Source organism: Rhinoraja longicauda, chromosome 3 (assembly GCF_053455715.1).
Source record: "Rhinoraja longicauda isolate Sanriku21f chromosome 3, sRhiLon1.1, whole genome shotgun sequence".
Classification (NCBI taxonomy): Eukaryota; Metazoa; Chordata; class Chondrichthyes; order Rajiformes; family Arhynchobatidae; genus Rhinoraja; species Rhinoraja longicauda.
The window spans coordinates 64806966-64829007 of NC_135955.1; the positions used below are offsets into that span (position 1 = coordinate 64806966).

The 22042-nt window shown below is 41.4% G+C and overlaps 1 protein-coding gene across 1 annotated transcript in view; it reads right to left on the reverse strand.

Moving 5' to 3' along the window:
- LOC144592053 (uncharacterized) overlaps nucleotides 1–22042 on the reverse strand; it is a 171285-nt gene that overhangs the window by 28178 nt on the left and 121065 nt on the right. The window contains exons 10-14 of the mRNA XM_078396293.1: nucleotides 17766–17936; nucleotides 15113–15241; nucleotides 10219–10390; nucleotides 7241–7343; nucleotides 5996–6172 (exon numbers count right to left, since the gene is read on the reverse strand). Coding sequence (XP_078252419.1) covers nucleotides 5996–6172; nucleotides 7241–7343; nucleotides 10219–10390; nucleotides 15113–15241; nucleotides 17766–17936 — 752 coding nt within the window. The remainder of the gene's footprint in view (nucleotides 1–5995; nucleotides 6173–7240; nucleotides 7344–10218; nucleotides 10391–15112; nucleotides 15242–17765; nucleotides 17937–22042) is intronic.

The window sequence follows — 22042 nt, forward strand, 5'->3', positions numbered from 1 at the left end:
AGTTAATATATCGTTCCATTGCGTGAACAGCATTCTGCAACACCAGAGAGAATCCAAAATAGACTAATCAACTAAAATCATCTCCAGTTTAAAAAAAGTAGAATTTAATTTTTTTAGGTGATCCAACCACTGGAAGTCATCATTGCGCCAAAACAAAATGGAAGTACTGAGAAACTGAAGGTATTTTATTTGGACTGAACACCATGGAGAAATGGCAAACTTCAATTTGGGCACAAAGTGTTAAAATGCACTGGGTGAGCATTTTGTAGGCAGGGTGGAGCATCTCAAGGGACTGAACCGACAGAGAAGAACCAGATTCACAATTCAAATTGTATGTGTGCTGCCTCCCATATTAAGCATGGATAAAAGACAGAGGCTTGCAGGTGTCCTTGCTGCAATACTGGCCTGGGTAATGCAGAGAATTGGTGCCGCTCGCAGTCTGAAGATCTTCAACCTTTTCAGGCAGTAACTCAGACCCGAACGTCCCACTGGAGACCTGAGATACCAATATCTGTCTTTGCTGCATCTCCACTGTCTGTCTCCCTGACCCTTCTCCATGTGATTGCAGGCCCACAATCACTATCTCCCCAATTTCCCAACGGTGGCTTCTCATTCTTCAACATTTATCTTCCTTCCCAGCACTGGGTTTCTTTTTCCCCATTACCTCTATTGCTGCCCCTATGACATCATAATTTCAGCCTTCCCAACCTCCTCATTTCTGTCCCTTCACCACCACCACCCCTCGCATGGTCGATACCACCTGATTCAGTTCTCTGCCCTGACGCCTTATATCTCTGTCTCCTCAATCTCTTCGTTCCACCTTCCTCAGCCCCTATTACTGCCATCTTCACACTTCCTAAATTTCTGCTCATCACTTTGAATTCCCGAATTTTATCTTTTCCAAAACATCCAATGATTGCTTTCCTAAGCACCTAACGTTTGCCATTCCTAATGTCTCCTTCCAAAAGTACCAATCATAGAATCTCTCTGACTCTGTGAGAGCAATCCTGCCACTTACAGATACGTTGCTCTGTTAAAATGTAACATTTATGTTATGGCGTGTGCCTGTGCTGGAGCATCATCTTAATGAAAATAATGTCAGAAACACAATATCTGAAGCTCCTGGAATATGTCTGCCAGATCATGGGTGCTTGTGAATTTCTCCTAATAGTTTTATTATTTCCCAACTTAGACCAAACAGTGAATGAAGCTAACATCCAGCAAAAGCAGTTAAAGTTGTGCCATTTTATCCGAAAAAGCAGTGAAGGTTATTTAAACAATCTTTTTTGCATTGTCTGAGCCAAGGAAATGTCATGCCATAAAAAAGCAACCAGTCATGGATGAATGACTGAACACTTTACAAGGTGCTTAATTACATCTGACGAGAGGAAATACTATGCTTGATGGATCTTCTCGAAACCCATGTGATCTTACACTCTTAAAATCAAAACATGATATTTTATCTAATCAACTGACATAATTATGAAAGCCCAATTCAGTATCATACATGTAACGCATAAATGATTGCAGCATCAATCACGTAGGTGACTAATGAACCATAGGTGGTTTATTTACCACCAAACACATTATGCAGGAAATAGTCTGCAATAATCAAACATCATTACGTGATTTAGGTCATATGCTTGGATTTTGAATCCAGTGTTGGCAGTTAAATAAAACAGAGAATATCTTTATCGATATATTTTCATGAAAAAGATGCAACTGATAGCCGTGGCCAAATAGAAAAACATTACTATCACAGGCTCAGCTTCCACTACATATTATATTATACTACATTATATTATTACATGTTTCTTTGTGCACCAAAGATGCACATTAATCCCGAAACTACTTTAAGAAGTAGAAGCCAGAATAACTTCTTCAGCTCTCTGAGCTGGCTCTGCCATTCGATAAGTTCATGGCTAAACACACTCAGCACCACTTTCCTGTCCTCAACCACATCTCTTAATTCCCTTTGTCCCATTGGTGCGTCGGCAATGGAAAAGCTTAGCAGCTTCAAATTCCTGGGTGTTAACATCTTGGATGACCTGTCCTGGGCCAGAACATAGATGTAATTACAAAGAAGGCTCATCAGTGCCTCTCCTTTTTTTGAAGTTTAAAGAGATTCTGCATGTCTCCGAATATTCTAACAAACTTCTACAGATGTTCTGTATCCTTTTACTTTTGTTTTCATTTCCTCTCTAGCCTTTGTCTACCCATTCGCCAATCAAAAACCCCTTCACCTGTATCGACTTATCACTTGTCACCCCCACGTCTTTTCCAGCTTTCTCCCCGTACTACAATCAGTCTGAAGAAGGATGCTTGTCTGAAACATCACCTGTCTATGTTTCCAGCATCTGCAGTTTCTTGTTTCTCTATTTTACTGGAGAAAATATCCTGATTGGTTGCATCATGGCCTGGTAGAGCAATTACAACGCACAGGAATCTAAGATGGTGCAGAGAGTGGAGTCAGCCCATTCCATAATGAGCATATCCTTCCCCAGCATCAAAAGCATTTTTATCAATCAATCAATGGATGTTTATTGTCACATATTCAATTAAACATCACACAGTGAAATTCATTTTGCATATAATAATGCCGGCGCCGCCATGTGTTGCACCATTTTATCGAGTTCACGATTGCCGTGTGCTCATTCTACCGGAGCGACTCCTGATCCCCTCTGTCGCCAACAATGGCCACATCCCGCGAACCCTCTCTCTTCTCCTCGTCGGCCATCTTATGTTCCGGGGGTAACCTCCTGCAGCTACCTAAAGGCGTTGGAGACATTACCCCGGTTCATCCTCCTACCGGCCTTTGTTCTCCACACCCGATGTATCCAGCGACTCCATTCCACGTCCGACGAGCTTTTGGGGGGCTTCTGCGTCCGAGCAGCCTTTTCATGAGGTGCTGCCACAAGAGAGTATCATCAACGATTCCCACCATCCATACCACGCCCTCCTCTCACTGCTACCAATAGGCAGGAGGTGCAGAAGCCTGACGTCGCACACCACCAGGTTCAGGAACAGCTGGTTTCCTACAACTATCAGCGTCTTGATTCAACCTGCATAACCCTAATCCCACCACACCAATGGAACGCCGTGGACTTCTAGCACTACCATGGACTGTGGTTTTTTTCTAGTTATGTTTTGTACTATTTTTTTTCCGCAGTCTTTTTTTCCTGTCTTCATTGAATTTGTGTAATTTATGCATCATTTATGCGTTTGTTCAAATCTCTGTGCCTGCAAGCAAGATTTTAATGGTAGCTGTATGAACTTCACAGTACTTGTGCATATGACAAAATATTCAACATGACTTGACTTGAAAAATCAATTGATCTCTATCTTGAGTGTACTCAATGACCAAGCAAGTATAATCCTCTTTGATGGAGTATTTCAAAGATTCACTACCTTACTGCTAATTTCAGCACTGATTTGCCTTACCCCTTCCTTTGAGACTGTAATTGAAAATCCCCAAAAAAGCTGCCAGTTTTTGATCTGCTGACACCACTAACAAGAAAATCTGAAATAAAAACAGAAAGTGCAGGAAATACTCAGGAGGTCAGGCAACCTTTGCAGAGAAATAGTGAATGTTCCAGACCAAACATTAACGCTGACCTGACTTGTTTGGAAGTATTAACTCAATTTCTATCTCCACAGAAAGGCGCGTGACCTGCTGAGCATGATAAGCACTTTTTTGCTTTTATTTTCAGGCTGTGAACCTCAGAGTTCTAGACACTGGCCAGGGAAACATCATTCCTGCACCAACTTAGGCATCTAGTCTGTTTCAACATACATCATGATTTAGATGTGGCAAAGGACTTTATGTTGGGATTCTGAAAAAAATGGTTGGAAAACAATCACACTTCTGGCACTTGGAATTGCATCTTCCAATTTGAATAAAATTCAGAAAACGTGAATCATATTTGAATTTTACAAGACAGTGAAAGGACATACTTTCCACTGCATTTGTGTCTGGCATGTAGTTAAAGAGTAGAGACACATAGTGTCATAGAGTGATACAACCTAGCAGCAGGGCAGTCGGGCCAACTCATCCATGCTGACCAAGATGGCATCCTATTAAGCATGTCCCATTTGGCCCATACCACTAAAAATCTTTTCTTTCCATGTACCAGTCCAGATGTCTTTTAAATATTGTTGTACCTGGTTCAAACACTTTCCCTGTCAGCTTGTTCCATCTATATACCACAGTCTATGTGAAGATGTTGCCTCTCAGGTCTTATTAAATCTTTCGTCTTTCACCTTAAACATTTGCCCGTCCTATTTTTGATCTCATTTCCCTGAGGAAAAGACTGTGTGCGTTCATCTTATCTATGTCACTCATGATTTTATACACCCCTCAGTTTCCTGCACTACATGGAATATAGTCCTCACCCCTGTCCAACCTCTCCCTATAACTCAAGACCCTTGAGTCTTTGCAATACACTCGTAAATATTCTTTATACTCTTTTCAGCATAAAGGCATAATTTCTGTAGCAGACTAACAAAAACTGTAACTATACTCCAAGTGACTCCATTGGCCTCACCAATGTCTTGTACAACTGCAACATAATTTCATAACTCTTGTACTCAATGCCCGGATTGATGAAGAGCAGGGTGCCAAAAGTCTCTTTGCCAACCAGTTACCGTGATACCAATTTTCAAGGAAATATGTATCTGTACTCCTACAATTTGTCCCTCTGCTCTACAACACTCCCAGGAGCCTCACTATTTATTGTGAAAGTACTAACATGGTGTGACTTCTAAAATGCAATACCTCAGGCTTATCTAAATTAAATCCCATTTGCTATTCCTCTGCTTATTTACCTAGCTGATCAAGATGCCGATTGCATTATTGATAAATTTCCTCCCTTTTTACGAGACCACCTACTTTATTGTCATCTGCAAACATACTAATCGTGCCCGGTACATTCTCATCCAAATAATTTAAATAAATGACAAACAACAATGAACCCAGCATTGCCCTCTGCCGCGCACCAGGCTGTGAGTCTAAAAACAGCCTTCCACCATCATGCTCTGCTTTCTACCATCAACACAGTTATTTATCCAATTGCAGCATATAATCCACCAACATTTTCGCCACCTCCAATGGGATCCCACCACTGGCCACATCTTCCCATCTCCACCCTTTTCTGCTTTCTGCAGAGACCGTTACCTTTAAAACTCTCTGGTCAACTCGTCCCTTCCCACCCAAACAACCCCCTCCCCAGGTACTTTCCCCTGCAACCGCAGGAGATGCAACACCTGTCCCTTTACCTCCCCCCTCGACTTCATCCAAGGACCCAAACAGTTTTTCCAGGTTCACTTGCACCTCCTCCAACCTTATCTACTGTATTCGCTGTTCCAGGTGCCAACTTCTCTACATCGGCGAGACCAAGCGCAGGCTCAGCGATTGTTTCGCTGAACACCTCCGCTCAGTCCGTCTTAACCTACCTAATCTCCCGGTGGCTCAGCACTTCAACTCCCCCTCCCATTCCCAATCTGACCTGGGCCTCCTCCATTGTCAGAGTGAGGCCCAGCGCAAATTGGAGGAACAGCACCTCAGATTTCGCCTGGGTAGTTTATACCCCAGCGGGATGAACATTGACTTCTCTAACTTCAGATAGCCCTTGCTTTCTCTCTCCATCCCCTCCCCCTTCCCAGTTCTCCCACTAGTCTTACTGTCTCCGACTACATTCTATCTTTGTCCAGCCCTCTGGCATCAGTCTGAAGAAGGGTCTCGACCCGAAATGTCACCCATTCCTTCTCTCCAGAGATGCTGCCTGACCCGCGGAGTTGCTCCAGCATTTTGTGTCTACCTTTGATTTAAACCAAAGGGGGGGAGGAGAGGGTGCTGCACCAATGCAGGAGAGGTTTGGGCCCAATGGGTCCACTTGGTCTAGTTTTAATTAAAAGGGAATGGTACAACAGTGTTTCTGTCTTTTGATCTTGCATGGAATATTTTGTGACATATTGGATTAAACTTTGTCACTCTTACCTTGTAGTTTTCTTTGGAAATGATGTTGTTGCTGACACCTTTTGTTAAAACTCTGGTGTTCTGATTCACATCAGCTCTTGTGAAAAGGAGAATGGTCTCAGGATCTTGAGCTTTATCAAATAACATATCGCTTCTTGTGCGCTGTGAGATATTTGCACGGTGGATTGCGTCCAGCTCCTATGCATTAAGTGTGCAAAATAGTCAAAGTCAAATTAACAACATAGCCCATGTTTCTGAGGTATTTCCAGCACAATGTTGCACGATAACGGAAATTTGGATTTGTCATGTATGAGACATTCGCCTGAATTACACCTGTTCTAAAATGCAGACTAATTTCTGATTTAATTAGTTACAGGAAGAAGCTGCATCCCTCACAAAACAGTAAACAAGTAAAAATATTAGAATAATGAGAACCAACACTGTCCCTGAGGCTTCAACAGATGCACGCAATGACCAAGAAGTGATCTTCATGATGCATCAATCCCGTTGACAGGGGTCAATTTACAGGAACTGAATAATCCCAGCTTATCGTCCGTACTTTCTGTTCCTATCCCAGGCTAACAAATACAATCACAAACAGGGGATAAGAAATTATAATGTTCCCAATTTCCTCCAGATCCACTCTCCCAATGGATTAGGAGAGAGGAGCCTGTTTAGTGGTAGTGAGTGGTTGCACCAAAAAGTCAAATGCAGCAACAATGCCTTGCTATGACAGGTCATAAGGTCATAAGTGATTGGAGCAGAATTAGGTAATTCGGCCCATCAAGCCTACAGTGCCATTCAATCATGACCGATCTATCTCTCCCTCCAAACCCCATTCTCCTCCCTTCTTCCCATAGCCCCTGGCATCCTTATCTCCCTTATATTTTCGGAATTTCCACCAAATTTAATCAGATTTTGTCAAAATATAGCAGAGGCTCCCTTTCCCTATTTGCTTCTTTGGTCTTCAACCATGTCAACATCCATGCTACTCCATTTCTGTCCATTTCTTTCAGTCATTGGCAGTGATATTTCAACTGCAGGGGTGGAGTTAATCTGTGGAGACGACCCTTTAGCCAAATCTCCTTTATTTCCTCTGTAATCATATAAGGCACATGGTCACATTATGTGTGATAACAGTACAGTAAAAAGCCTTGGGATGCTTTACCATGTTGATAATCGATAACTCACTGTTTGAAGGTAAGATTAATGCAAGGAAAACCAGAAAGATGGTTGAGTATAAGCTCCTTGATTCATCACACTTACTCCTTGTAAACAAGAAATTTGAATTTTCCTCTTGTCAATTTGTTGTTTGCTTTGGCATTGGCCTTCTTTGTTGCATAGGGTAATATCATCACGATGGTGTTGCCTGTAAGCAGCAGAATAAATGAAATGTATTTTGGAAATGAAGATCATCCTTAATTAGAAACATTGTTCCGTTAAGGGTCATTAACCAAGCACTTTGGTTCAGCAAGCACATATGGACTCTTCTCCATAACTGACTGGATTACATGCTCTACATACTAGATTTGTTTCATTGAGGAATGGAGATAACGGGGTCACTGAACATTAAGAAAAACACACTCAATAAAGGTCAACTTGTCTAATCATATTCAATAGTAGGATTGTTACAGTTATCCTGCACACGAGTAATGTGGAGAAGTGAGGTTTTGAAGGAAATAGCATATCGGGGAATAGCATGTAGGGGAAATGACGAGATACATTACTGCAACTTTTGGGAAGAGGAGATAAGTTTTAACTGCTTAATGCAGAACAGTGATTACAGTATACGAAATGGAATGGCAAAGATAATGGAGGGGGGTGTGTACAACTGCTGATCATTTCAGGAAAGTTAGAACAGAATTGGTTACGTACTTGGAACAAAAAAGAAAGGGATAAGAGAGATATTTTGGGATTTGACACAGAATGTGGTAGATGGATGGCAGTTATTTATCTCATCCTGTGCATTTCTATATTTCTCTGAAAACCTTACTTGTAACCATGTACACTTCATTTACATACAAGTGCTTGGATGTTAGGCATCTGGAACACAGAACAGATATTTTAATTGTATGCACTTACATATTATTGGGCCAAAATCTATTGTTGCAGGGGTCCTTGGGACATAACTGATTAATTGGAGAAGACACAAAGTGCTGGAGTAACTCTGCGGGTCAGGCATCACCCCAAGAGAACATGCATAGGTATCTTTTTGGATCTGGATCCTTCTTCAGACTGGATTTTTAAAATCTACTAGACCAAGTGGGCCCAAGCCTCTCCTGCATTGTTGCAGCACCCTCTCCCCCCCCTTCCCCTCTCCCCCTCCCCCTCACCCTGCTCCCCCTCCCCCCATCCACCCTCTCCTCCCCTCCCCTCCCTCATCCCCCTCTCCTCTCCCCTCCCTCCACCCCTCCTCCCCCTCTCCTCCCCCTCTTCCCCTCCATCCCCCTCAACCCCCATCCTCCCTGCTCCCCCCTCCCTCCCCATCCCTCCCTCCCTCCCTCCCTCCCCCCTGCCTCCCTAGGAGATAGATTTAAACATTAAAATGTGAATAACTTTAAAAATATAACACAGATTTCAATGAAATTTCTTCCATTAGCACCAAAGGGACGACGGTAAGTAAGGTGGGCCAAAAACTGGCGCGCTATCATGTACCGTTTTGGCTGTAGTTCAGGAACAAACAAACGAGAGTTTTAGTATATAGGTACCTGATTTACTCATTTTACTCAATTCATTGCAGCATTGAACAAATAACATGTCATCATTTCCCTTAACAAGTCTTAACACCCTGTAGCGAGTTTAGTGGCCTATTAACATGTGACTATGTTAAGGCCATAAAACCCAAAGGGTTAGGTGTGTGATGCTGCTTTCACAAAGCCAAAATCAGAACAGCATACTTATCTTGTAACAACTGATGATTTTCAATTCATGTGATTTCTGAAGAAAAGGTGTGGATATTTATATTAACCCAGTAGAGTATAGGACCTAGACAGCTGAAAATATGGGCATCAAATGCGGAAACAAGGAAGGAGGGATCACACAATCACAATCACAATAAAACTTTATTAGCCAAGTATGTTTTGCAACATACGAGGAACTTCATTTGCCATACAGTCATAACAATAAAAAGCAACAGGACACACAAAATACATTTGAACATGAACATCCACCACAGTGACTCCTCCACATTCCTCACTGTGATAGAAGGTGAAAAAAAAAGTTCAATCTCTCCCTTCTTTGTCCTCCAGCAGTCAGGGGCTCTAACCTTCCGTTGACGGGATGATCTTGACTCCTGTAGCCGGCGGCGAGCCTTCCTCGTCGGGGCGATGAAACTCCTGTATCGGGGGGATCTCAGCTCCCCCGCGCCAGCGATCTACCCCGGGTCGGGACCAGTCGAACCTCATGCAGCTTTTGCAGCTCCCGACCGGTCTCAATCCGAGATTGCGAGCTTCTGATGTTAAAGTCCGCAGGCTGCATTGGAGCGTCGATCCCAGGCAAGGGATCGCAGGCTCAGATGATAAGTCCACACCCCCGCGGGGACTCAAGGTCAGTCCCAGGCAAGACCTCCAGCTCCGTGATGTTAGGCCGCAGAGCGACCAGAGATACAATCCGGAAAACAATTGCATCTCCGGCAAGGTAAGAGTTTGAAAAAAAGTTTCCCCGGACCCCCTCTCCCACCCCCCACATAAAACAAACCAGAGAACATTTACACAAACTTTTAAAACTTACCAAAAATAACAAAAAAAGTTTTAAAAGGACAGACAGACTGCAGGCGAGGCAGCCATCGTGCGGCGCCCCCTGGATGCACAAGACATCAGGTTTAGAGCAATGTGGGGATGGGTGGGTGGTGTTCTGAGAGAGAAAATGTTTATAGACTTGAAAGTGGAGATAGAGAAAAGGATTTGTTTGCTCATTTTAATGAAGCAAGCCATCAATACTGATCAAATACGTTTCACAACACAAATCACGTATCAAAGTATATTTTCTGATTCATTTAATATCAGCCTGAATCAATGACAGTAGTCTGTAATAAAAGTGCTACTTAACAGGATGTACAAATGAGGATTAGACAGAAACCTGATATTTCTGAAACTGATTATGATTGCCCACTTAGAATACTGTGGAAAGATGAATGAAATGACCTATCATATCTGTTAGCTGAAAGCATCCTGTGTCAATCGTAACAAAATCTTCTTCAAATGTAAAGTCTGCATGAGGATGTGGTAGCTTCAATAAACACTTACAGCAGCTGAAACTCATTCTGATATCCAGTTTTTGACGTGATGGTGGAAACTGCAGTGTTTCCAATGTCTTGCAGGGATTTCAAGATGGGTTTATGATGCACAGCACGTCTCCTGTTTTTAGTTGCTTTCACAGGATACTCCATCCCATCGGTATTTAACAAGGCACTGAAGACTTTGGTCAAGAACATATCAATAAGAATTAAAATAAACACACAACCACAAAGCACTTTGTCAATCATTCTGCCAAAATTAACTTTAAGCATTGACTCATAACTTAAAAATAAATGTGGGGTGCCCAGAAGATCTATAATACTGTAATAGTGGTAGTTATTGAGGAAAAAAACATGCCGTAAGCCCCTGATAAAGGCTTTGTAGACTTTGAGGGGTAATTGGGATGTTCCTAGGCACATACCTAGGCAGTGTTCTGGACACCACCGGAGGGGCAGATGCAGACATAAAAAGCAGAATCAATAAGGCTAGGGTTTAACATGCTCAGGAAGATCTGGAGTTCAAAATACATCTTAATCAACACCAAAATACGCATCTTTAATTCAAATGTGAAGCAGGTAATGCTGTACGGATCAGAGACATGGAAAACAACAAAACACACAACAAACAGGCTGCAAACATTCATTAACACCTGCCTCAGGAGAATACTAAACATTTGGAGGAGAGACAAAGTAAGCAATGTGGACCTGTGGAAAAGAACAAGCCAGGATCCCATTGACTTACAAATTCGAAAGAGAAAATGGAGTTGGATTGGAAACACCCTCAGAAAACTTGCCACAAACATCACCCGGCAAGCCCTGAAATGGAACCCCCAAGGAAAAAGGAAAAGAGGTTACCCCAGGAACAGCTGAAGTGGAGTCCAGGCAGAAATGTCTGGGAGTGGGCTCAACTGGGGAGATCTCGAAAGAACCGCCAACAACCGAGTGAGGTGGAGGACATTTGTCAATGGCCTATGCTCCCTAGAGGAGCCAAGGGCTTAAGAAGTAAGAAGAAGAAGATTGACTTATAACTTAAAAATAAATGTGGGGTGCCCTGAAGATCTATAATACCATAAAAGTGGTATTTATCGAGGAAAAAAACATGCCGTAAGCCCCTGTTAAAGGCTTTGTAGACTTTGCGGGGTAATCGGGATGTTCCCTTTCATGCGTGGGTTTATTAGGTGCCGGAGGCATTTCTAGAGTGGCTTCAAAACTCTGAGAGGAGGTTGGAAAATCCCAGGGTCTCCCCTTACACAGAAATTGGAGCGAATCCTGGTGTTAATATTGACAAGCATTTTTTCCATTAGTTTCAAACCACGACCTTAAACCTAACATCCAGGAAGAACACCCATGTGCCTCTTAGTTGGATGAATTGTTGACCCTGGCTCAAAGGCTGAACTGAGGGCTGATGATATAGGAATTGAGGAAGGCTAATCAATAATTCAACATAACTTCTAGCTCATTCAGAAGTCCAGCAGGGTGATATCTGAAAGACCACAGTAAAAGAGAAGTAAAATTTATTTCCTTTAAAAAAATGTCATATAGCTGAGATGTTGTCCCATTCATTGTTTCCTCATTCTCTTAAACTGTAAACTAAAAATAATGATGATTTTGAAAAAATCAGTATTAAAAATTGGTCCCAGTGTGGCAAAGCTGGATCTCTGTCCGAAGCAACCATATTTGAGCCAATCTGATGTCTAACCTCTTATGACCCATTCACAGGCTTGCAAATTTTCTATGAACAATCAAATAGCGGTAATAAAGCCATCTATTTGCACAGGTGAGAATCACTTTATTGTTTAGGAATTGTAAAGGTAAGAAGACACTAATGGGAGTTATCTACAAGACCCCAAACAGTAGCCTGGATATAGGGTGTAAGTTATAGCAGGAGTTAAAATTGGCATGCAACAAAGGTAATGCCACTGTGGTTATGGGAGATTTCAATATGCAGGTAGACTGGGAAAATCAGGTTGGTTCTGGACCCCAAGAAAGGGAGTTTGTTGAGTGCCTCTGAGATGGATTCTTAGAGCAGCTTGTACTGGAGCCTACCAGCGAGAAGGCAATTCTGGATTTAGTGTTGTCCAATGAACGAGATTTAACAAGGGAACTAAGTTAAAGGAACCATTAGGAGGTTGTAACCATAATATGATTAGTTTACATCTGCAATTTGAGAGGGGGAAGGTTAAATCAGAAGTGTCAGTGTTGCAGTTGAACAAAGGGGACTATGAAGGGTGAGAGAGGAACTGGCCAAGGTAGACTGGAAAAGGATCCTAGCAGGAATGACGGTGGAACAGCAATGGCAGGAATTTCTGGGCATAATTCATAAGATGCAGGATCATTTCATTCCAAAGAGGAAGAAAGATTCTAAGGGGAGCAAGAGGCAACCGTGGCTGACAAGGGAAGTTAGGGATGGAATAAAACTAAAAGAAAAGATGTATAACATAGCAAAGAGTAGCGGGAAGCCAGAGGATTGGGTAACTCTCAAAGGACAACAGAAGGTAACAAAAAGGGCAATACGGGGTGAAAAGATGAAGTGCGAGGGTAAGCTGGCCAAGAATATAAAGAAGGATAGGAACAGCTTCTTTAGGTATGTTAATAGAAACAGATTAAGAAAGACAAATGTGGGTCCCTTGAAGGCAGAAACAGGTGAAATTATTATGGGTAACAAGGAGATGGCAGAAGAGTTGAACAGGTACGTCGGTTCTGTCTTCATTAAGGATGACACAAACAATCTCTCAGACGTACAAGAGGACGGAGGATCTAGGGAGACAGAGGAACTGAAAGAAATTTGCATTAGGCAAAAAATAGTTAGGTAGACTGATGGGGCTGAAGGCTGATAAATCCCCAGGGCCTGATGGTCTGCATCCCAGGGTACTCAAGGAGGTGGCTCTAGAAATCGTGGACACATTGGTGATCATTTTCCAAAGTTCAATAGATTCAGGATCAGTTCCTGTGGATTGGAGGGTAGCTAATGTTATCCCACTTTTCAAGAAAGGAGTGAGAGAGAAAACGGGGAATTATAGACCAGTCAGCCTGACATCGGATGTGGGAAGATGCTGGAGTCAATTATTAAAGAGGTAATAACGGCACATTTGGATAGCAGTAAAAGGATTGGTCCAAGTCAGCATAGAACAATCTTCCCGCATCTAGCCTCTCCAACCCCTTAAGAATTTTATATGTTTCTATAAGATCCCCCCTCAGTCTTCTAAATTCCAGCAAGTATAAGCCTAGTCTATCCAGTCTTTCTTCATATGAAAGTCCTGCCATCCCAGGGATCAATCTGGTGAACCTTCTCTGTACTCCCTCTAAGGCTAGAATGTCTTTCCTCAGATTAGGAAACCAAAACTGTACACAATACTCCAGGTGCGGTCTCACCAAGGCCCTGTACAACTGCAGCAGAACCTCCCTGCTCCTATACTCAAATCCTCTTGCTATGAATGCTAACATACCATTCGCTTTCTTCACTGCCTGCTGCACCTGCACGCTTGCTTTCAATGACTGGTGCACCATGACACCCAGGTCACGTTGCATCTCCCCTTTTCCTAATCGGCCACCATTCAGATAATACTCTGCTTTCCTGTTCTTGCCGCCAAAGTGGATAACCTCACATTTATCCACATTATATTGCATCTGCCATGCATTTGCCCACTCTCCTAATCTATCCAAGTCACTCTGCAGCCTCCTAGCATCCTCCTCACAGCTAACACTGCCACCCAGCTTCGTGTCATCCGCAAATTTAGAGATATTGCATTCAATTCCCTCGTCCAAATCATTAGTATATATTGTAAATAACTGGGGTCCCAGCACTGAGCCTTGCGGTACCCCACTAGTCACTGCCTGCCATTCTGAAAAGGACCCGTTTATTCCTACTCTTTGCTTCCTGTCCGGCAACCAATTCTCTATCCACCTCAACACTGAACCCCCAATACCGTGTGCTTTAAGTTTGTACCCCAATCTCCTATGTGGGACCTTGTCGAAGGCCTTCTGAAAGTCCAGATATAACACATCGACTGGATCTCCCTTATCCACTCTACTAGTTACATCCTCGAAAAATTCTATAAGATTCGTCAGGCATGATTTGAGATTCGTCAGGCATGATTTGAGATTTGTCAGGCATGATTTGGATAGATTTAGCATGGATTTATGAAGAGGAAATCCTGCTTGACTAATCTTCTGGAATTTTTGAGGATGTAACAAGTAAAATGGATGAGGGAGAGCCAGTGGATGTGGTGTATCTGGACTTCCAGAAAGCCTTCGATAAGGTCCCACACAGGAGATTGGTGGGCAAAATTAGAGCACATGGTATTGTCAGGGTTCTGAGTGGAAAATTACATATTGCAATCAGACTGTTCAGGTCAACCCCATGATTATCTTCGACAGACATAACATGCAGTTATTTTTCAGATGATATCTGACCACCAAACATCATCATGGCCATTGGCACGGCAAGGGGATATTTTGGGTTGACATCGTAATATCTATTTTAATTTTTGTGTCACCTACACCATTTTTCCAAGTGGTGTAAAATGGATTGCTTCAAAGAACAACAGTTGTGCACAATGCTGCAGACTGTAATCCAAGAAAGATCTGTTCATTTTTCAAAATATAATTTTTATATCAAAATCATAGAATTTCCCCAAATGATTAAACTTCCTAATTAAATTCAATTAATTTCAATTAATGGATATATTGTTTTAGAGATCAATTAAACCCAGCTTTTTGATCTATTGGAATGTAATGACACAGATATAACAAACTGCAAACCCAAATCCTTGAACTGTATCTCAATAGCTTTCATTGGCAATAAATGAAGTGTGATTACAGTGAGCAGCAATGAGGGAGGCATCCTTGGCAGACTCTTCCTCTAGGCACTGCTGCTGTGGCTTTATGCCACACTATACTCCTACCTGTCAAGACTTCAGTTAGGATACACTGACTGCTACTGGCCATGACGCGGACTTGGGCTAAGATATCCACGTCTGGGCAGTATCTCACAACCGCAATCTTCTGAAATGCCTGAGCAGCAGGGATCATTTCTGCAATGATTAAAGGATATGTTATAAATTGTTTTGTTTGATGTTTTCTGTAATCATGGCAGTAGTAGAACATCTCCCACACGACCTGCTATCACTGACATATTAACTGAGAACTTTATCTACCAAAAAATTGTTTTGAAACTGATAAAGAAAGCATCACATTTATGATGAATTTCATACCTCAGGATTTAATACACTTAGATCCACTTTGGAGTAAAACCGAGGATAATAAATTCTAGAGAATGAGATACAACTCTATATAGTCAACAATGTACATGAAATACGGGAATTACAATGGCAGAAGTTCAGTCAATTTGGTGAAAGAATTTAGAGATCAATCCAAATATTGACTATTTTATGCAGCATGTTCAGATTTCATAAAACATGTAATTTTCATATAGTTTTCAATTTATACAAACCTCCAGGTTTGGCCTGAGGTTTTACCACAAAGAGTGACGTAGAGCTTGAAGATAAATAGTGACACATCATAGTGTGAAGTCAAAAAGCAAAATAAAAGCTGTGGCTCCTGGAAATTTGCAATAAAGGCAGCAGAAGCTGGAGAAACTCAGCAGGTTAGGGAGAATCTGTGGTGAGAGAAACAGAGTGAATATTTTTTCTTTAATTGCAGAGATGTTTGAGAACCACATCCTGGCCCAGTAGTGGAGGAAGAGCAAGAAGACAGCGATGATACAGATGTAAACATATAATTTCATATTCCCAGGTATTCAGTTTAGAGTTATCCTCTAATAAATTAGTTATCCATTTATTAGAGGAAAACTCAGATGTGGGAATTGTACAAATGCACACATGAGGCAAGGTTAAATATGAGTTTTGCTGCAGTGACAGATGAATATTCTATGGGGTGATTTACAGAAGCTGATTGCCATGAACAATAAAATGATTAATGAACTGGGAAGCCTTCAGGAAAGTCTACATTCAATATTAGGCACCATGTAAGGGCCCAGCACCAAGACACATGTTTTGTGCCAATCTTAGAGCACATTATTTCTAGCATCACAGATCTGTTAGCTCCATTCACACTCATACAGCCCCAATAATAATCTGTTCCTGATGCATGCAGCTTCAAAAGCAGACAAGTATGAGCCACCTTATGCTCATGCACAGCTATGACAGAACAAACCTCTCTCATGCAATCAAAGTTTTTTACCATATTCAAAGGGCACATGGTGTAAAGCAATCTCTCCTTCGATTGATTAGTAATGCACCACCGTGTGAGAAAAGCACAAAGCCCTCTCCTATCTACTTGTCCCCAAGAGATCATTGACGCACCACATATTTCCCATTCGAGTGAACTTTAATGAAAGTAGTAGTCTTTCTAAACCCAGAAATAAGGGCAAATGGAGATAAGGCATTGAATGTACAAGATGAGTTTTTTTTTTTTTTTAATGCAATATGGCATGATTTCAAGTATAAATTCAATTTGGAAAGCTTATTTTGTGGTGGTTTTGTATCAGAATTCTGGCCAAGTGAACATCATGGGGCGGCAGCGAGGTGCAGCGGTAGAGTTGCTGCCTTACAGCGCTTGCAACACCAGAGACCCGGGTTCGATCCCGACTAAGGGTGCTGTCTGTATGAATTTGCGCGGGTTTTCTCCGAGATCTTCAGTTTCCTCCCACATTCCAAAAACGTACAGATATGTAAGTTAATTGGCTTGGTGTATGTGTAAATTGTCCCTAGTATGTGCAGAATAGTGTTAATGTGTGGGGATCGCTGGTCGATGTGGCTCAGTGGGCCGAAGGGCCTGTTTCCGCGCTGTATCCTTAAAAAAAAGGGCTTCCTGATGAATGAGGAATTGGGATATTCCAATTAGATCTGTTTTTTACTGAAAATATGGACAGCAGGAGGCTATCTAAGTTGACCCTTCCAGCTGCTTGTCATAAAATTGGCACCAAGGCTTCAAGTAGATCTGCAGACTTCCACAAATCTACAGACTCTTTCTGCTCTGTTCTGCAGGGCTCATCTAGATCAGTTCATGTGATGGCTGTGTTGGTTCAGACTGCTTTGCTGTATGGATGTTTTTCTCTTGTATATAGGTTGTGGACTAAACTCTTCTGCCTGCCACAGAAAACCATAAGAGAATGAAGGCATTATCGCAGCTCCCATGTGACCAGTGCAGAGGTTATTATGACTGATGCAGGGGCCTTTCCATTGGTCAGCTGTGTCAGATTAATAGAGAGCAAGAGTTTGAATATTCATCTCCAAACTTGGATCTATTCAGTGTTGTAACATTGTCCACTAAACAATGTGTTGTACACATATATCCATTTCAGATATATAAAGGCACATAAAACACTCAAAAACTGGCCACTGAAAAATCTCAGTTTCCTGGCATGTAACTTTTCATGGTGCAGGTTCTAAAGGTAGCACCACAACTCTACATAAAGCACGTATTTCCTCCATTGTTTACTGGGACAACTGGCTGATTTCTTTCTGCTTAATCCTAAGACCATTAAAGGCAGTGCTTCACATGATTGCAAAGTGTTAGATATTACGCAGCGCTTACCTTTTCCAAGAAAAAAATTGATAATGGAATCTTTGAATTCAGTAATCATTGTGTATATTTTGATATATTCTTCCTTTAATAGGTTAAATGTAAAAGGGTTTGTCGGTCTCAATATTAGTGATGTATCCAATCCTGCAAGAGTTCTTCCTGTTCTGCCATGTTCACTATAATCTGTAAACATACAAAGTAAAGAATGAGTAATTGATAAATTGAAAATAACATTTGACTCTTTATCAACTTTAGAATCATACAAAGGTAGAAAATCAAGAAATGCATGGAGTATTTTTCAATAAATTGCAGTAACCACTTTGCAGGCAAGCATCTGAAAGCACTTTACAATTGATGAGCAGGGGATGGAAAGAGAACAAAATAGTGATGTGGTAAACCAATAGCATTTTGCACAATAAGCAAATTCATGGTAGTGAAAACATTCATACAAGAGCCCTTGCCTAAGCTGCTTATGGTGACATTTTTATACAGTGTTACACAGCGCAGAAACAGACCTTTTGGCCTAACTTGTCCATTCCGACCAAGTTGTTGACATGAACCAGTTCCATTTTGCCCCTTAGCCCTCCAAGCCTTTTCTGTCCATCTACCTATTCGGGTGTCTTTTAAACATTGTAATTGTACCCCAACGCTCCACAGGAAAGGAAAGGCCTTAGCCTATCTCGTCTCTTCTGATAACTCAAATCTTCCAGACCTAGTAACATCCTTGTGAATATTTTTTCTGCAACCTATCCAGCTTAACGACTGTGAACCTTGCAAGCCAGGAACTCAAAATACTTTACCACATGTGCAGTGTGGCACTGTGCACATTTGGCACGTTGCTATCACATTTAAGTGTTAGGACATCCTAAAAAATGTTACATTGGAAGCAATAATATTCATATCGAGAGAGTCCAGAGCAGGTAATCCTCTGCCAAAGATCATAGTGGTACCTTGAATTCAGGTATAAATTCAAGGCACTACATGGTACTTATGAACAAAATAACCAACATCATCATCAAGAATTTTGTCATTATTGCTCCATGTCAGAAAATCTATGTGTAGATTCAAATACCAATGCCATCTTAAAAAATGGTTGATAACATCTTTTTATAATATGACACAAAACGTTCACTCTTCAGAATAAGGCTCAATGATGGACTAATATCATTGAAAATTTTTATTTTGCATTAAAATATACCTTCAATATAGTCTGTATTTTGCAAATAATGCAGTAGTATACCAATGGCAAGAGGGTGAATATTCTCTTTCTACTGAACTGCCTGACCCAGCACAGCTTTGAACCTGTGTGTTGTTAGTTACAATAACACCTAGCCAGACAAATGATGAATAATCAGCCACTTACTTAGTCTCCCCTCAGTACCCATAACAAAGTTTAATACAACTGCCATAAAAAACAGAAAACACTGGAAATGATGAACAAGTAATTCAGTATCCATGAAAAAAGAATTATATTTGCAAAGTTACAGATTGCCCTGTCATGAGAAATTCCTCAAATGTGTTTCTCAGTTGAATGTTTTTTGAAGATATCAGTTTTGTTTTTCAGCACTTGATTGTTTTCTCAAGGTTTTGTGGTTTAACATGTGATTAGGATATTTATGCCTAAAATTAAATTCATGGTCCTATTCAAAACCATTCTTATAAAAAATGGAAGAGGAGATTTTAAAGTGAATCTCAACTAATAAATATCTTTTGAATATAGATGGTTGTTCTGTAGTCAGAAGACAATTTATGCATAGACAAGAATAATGAGCTAAAGGTTCAGTTTTCAATGGCATTTATTGAGGGAGGAATTAATTGGATTCCATGCAAGGCATTTCCACTAATCGGAAATGCCTTGCTTGTTGTTAGGAATGTGATGTGCGATCCCAGTACACCTCTACAAATCGCTGAGGGTCCAGCTAAATGTTGCATTGGAACAACAGTATTTCTGATAATGGACCTTTTTCTCAACATTGCAATGAAATATCAGCCTACAATATATTTCTTAAATCGTGAGGCTAAGTTTGAACCTGGGATTTTCCAATTCAAAGATGAGAATGCTGGTCCTGAACTTGGCTGATACGAATTGTTATCATGAAGTCAAATTATAAATTGGGTGATCTGAAAATTAATGGCCTAGAAATGTAGGTGCCTCCAAAGGTGGGATGGGTTATCTAGACTGATCCTTCATTGCAGATTTGTGGGAGTGAAGCCCTGTCACAACAGGGATTCTTCTTCAAAAATTCATTCTTCAAAAATGTGCCAGTGCATCCCTGCAAGCTTGGATTCAAAGTGGGAATTGCGGCTGGAGAAAGCCTGTGATGTGGTTGGGCATTGTGGTCATCTATGTACTATAATGGATTACTGGAGGAGCAGAGCATTGGGGTTCAGTAAAGGACAGTTAGTGGGAAGAGTCACTGATGGACAGTAAGGGGGCAAGGACAAGGGCCTACCGATGTGGCAGTGGAAGGTGACTTGATGCTTGCAACTTAGGCAAGAGATATGAGAGAGATGGAAATTGGGAAAGGGGAGAGAGGCTAGTGCATTGCATGTGGTGGAGGCCAGAAAGGTGCAAGGGCAATAATGGAATTTGGCTAAAAGGGATCCAGTGTTATGTTGAGGAGATCAAATTGCTAGGGAATGTCCAACAATGGTTGCTTCAGGAATAACATGGTCAGGGTTCCCTTGCAGCTAGATGTCCTACTATTATAGGGTTCCACTATTTTCCCAACAATGGATGTTCAATCAATTGGCTTACAGTTTCTGGCATTTTATATATTTTTCTTGAATAAGAGCATTACTTTTGCAATGAACAATCCTCTGGCACCCCACCCCCCTCCCTCCCCTCCCTCCCCCAGAATTCAAGAGGTGAATGACAAACAATATATTCACTATCTCTGCAACCACTACTTTTATTTCCCTAGGATGTTGACCATGAGGTTCTGGGCACTTGTTGGTGTTAGACCATTAGTTTCTCTATTTTTTTTCTAGTAACATAGATCACGATAAGATCCTACCTCCCTAAAAGCTCCTTGTCTACCACCTATTAATATCGGGATGATTATATTGTCTTCTATTATCTAGACTGGTCCACGTTGATCATTTGGAATCTCTGCTTCCGTTCTTCTGCCTGATTTTCTTAGGGATCAAAATTTGCATTAGCTATTCTCTTACTTTCTATGTACCTATCAAAGCACTTGTTTTATATTTTTATAGAATTTACTAGTTTACTCTATACTTCATCTTGCCCCATTACATTTTTTTGTTGAGCCATTTTTTATTTGTTTCCAAATATTTCTCAATCCTCTGGCCCACCACTAATCGTCATAATGTTGTTGGCCTTTCCTGTCACTTTCACTTAGTTAACCACAGTTGCTTCGTCCGTCCCATTGTGCCTTTCTTTCTCGCTGGAAAATAACTTTGCTGAGCTTTATGAAATCTCTCTAAATGTCTCCACTGCTTATGACCTGCATTCCAGTCCACTTCAGTCAATCCTATCGTCATACCATTGTAATTCTTTTAATAGACAATGCACAATAGACAATAGACAATAGGTGCAGGCGTAGGCCATTCGGCCCTTCGAGCCAGCACCGCCATTCACCGTGATCATGGCTGTTCATTTATTGTAATTAAATTCATAGCATGTTTCAGACCCAAGTTCTACGGGACCCCATTACCCTTATTCATAAGTCACTGAAATCTAAAATGTAGGTGAAATTGCCAATCAGGAAGGCCACGGATATTTTGGCCTTCATTGTAGGTTTTGAGTACCAGAGTGAAAGTGTTTCATCACAGTTATATGGGGCCTTGGTGAGAGCTGTACCTAAAAATGAATGTCGTTGCTATCAAGTGTTGCTGCAAAATTATGAGAGATGAAAAGGGGAAATTGAATTAGGTGAAGCATTTCTAGAAGGCTGAACAGGGTTGGAGGAGGGAAGTCGTTTCCCTGAGAGGGCACGGTCTCAAAAAAGGGTAGGTCATTAGATAAGCAATGAGGTGAAAAAGACGGTGGGCTGGGGAGAAGGGAGCCATTGACTAAGATGGGAGTCACTGTCTCACTCTCCCTCATCAAGATTTCTCACCCCCTCCCATTCATGGCTTCCATCCCCCTCTCAATTGACTGTTCTCTACTTTGGATATTTGCTCTTCCCTTTGGGTTTCCCGATCATTTCCTGTCACAACTAAACTCAATTGTAAATTCTCTCACCTTCCCAAAGAGAGGGGCCTCTCTGCATTTATCCCCTCTTTCACAGGCCAGTAGGTTAGCAGGATAATCTACATTGCAACCT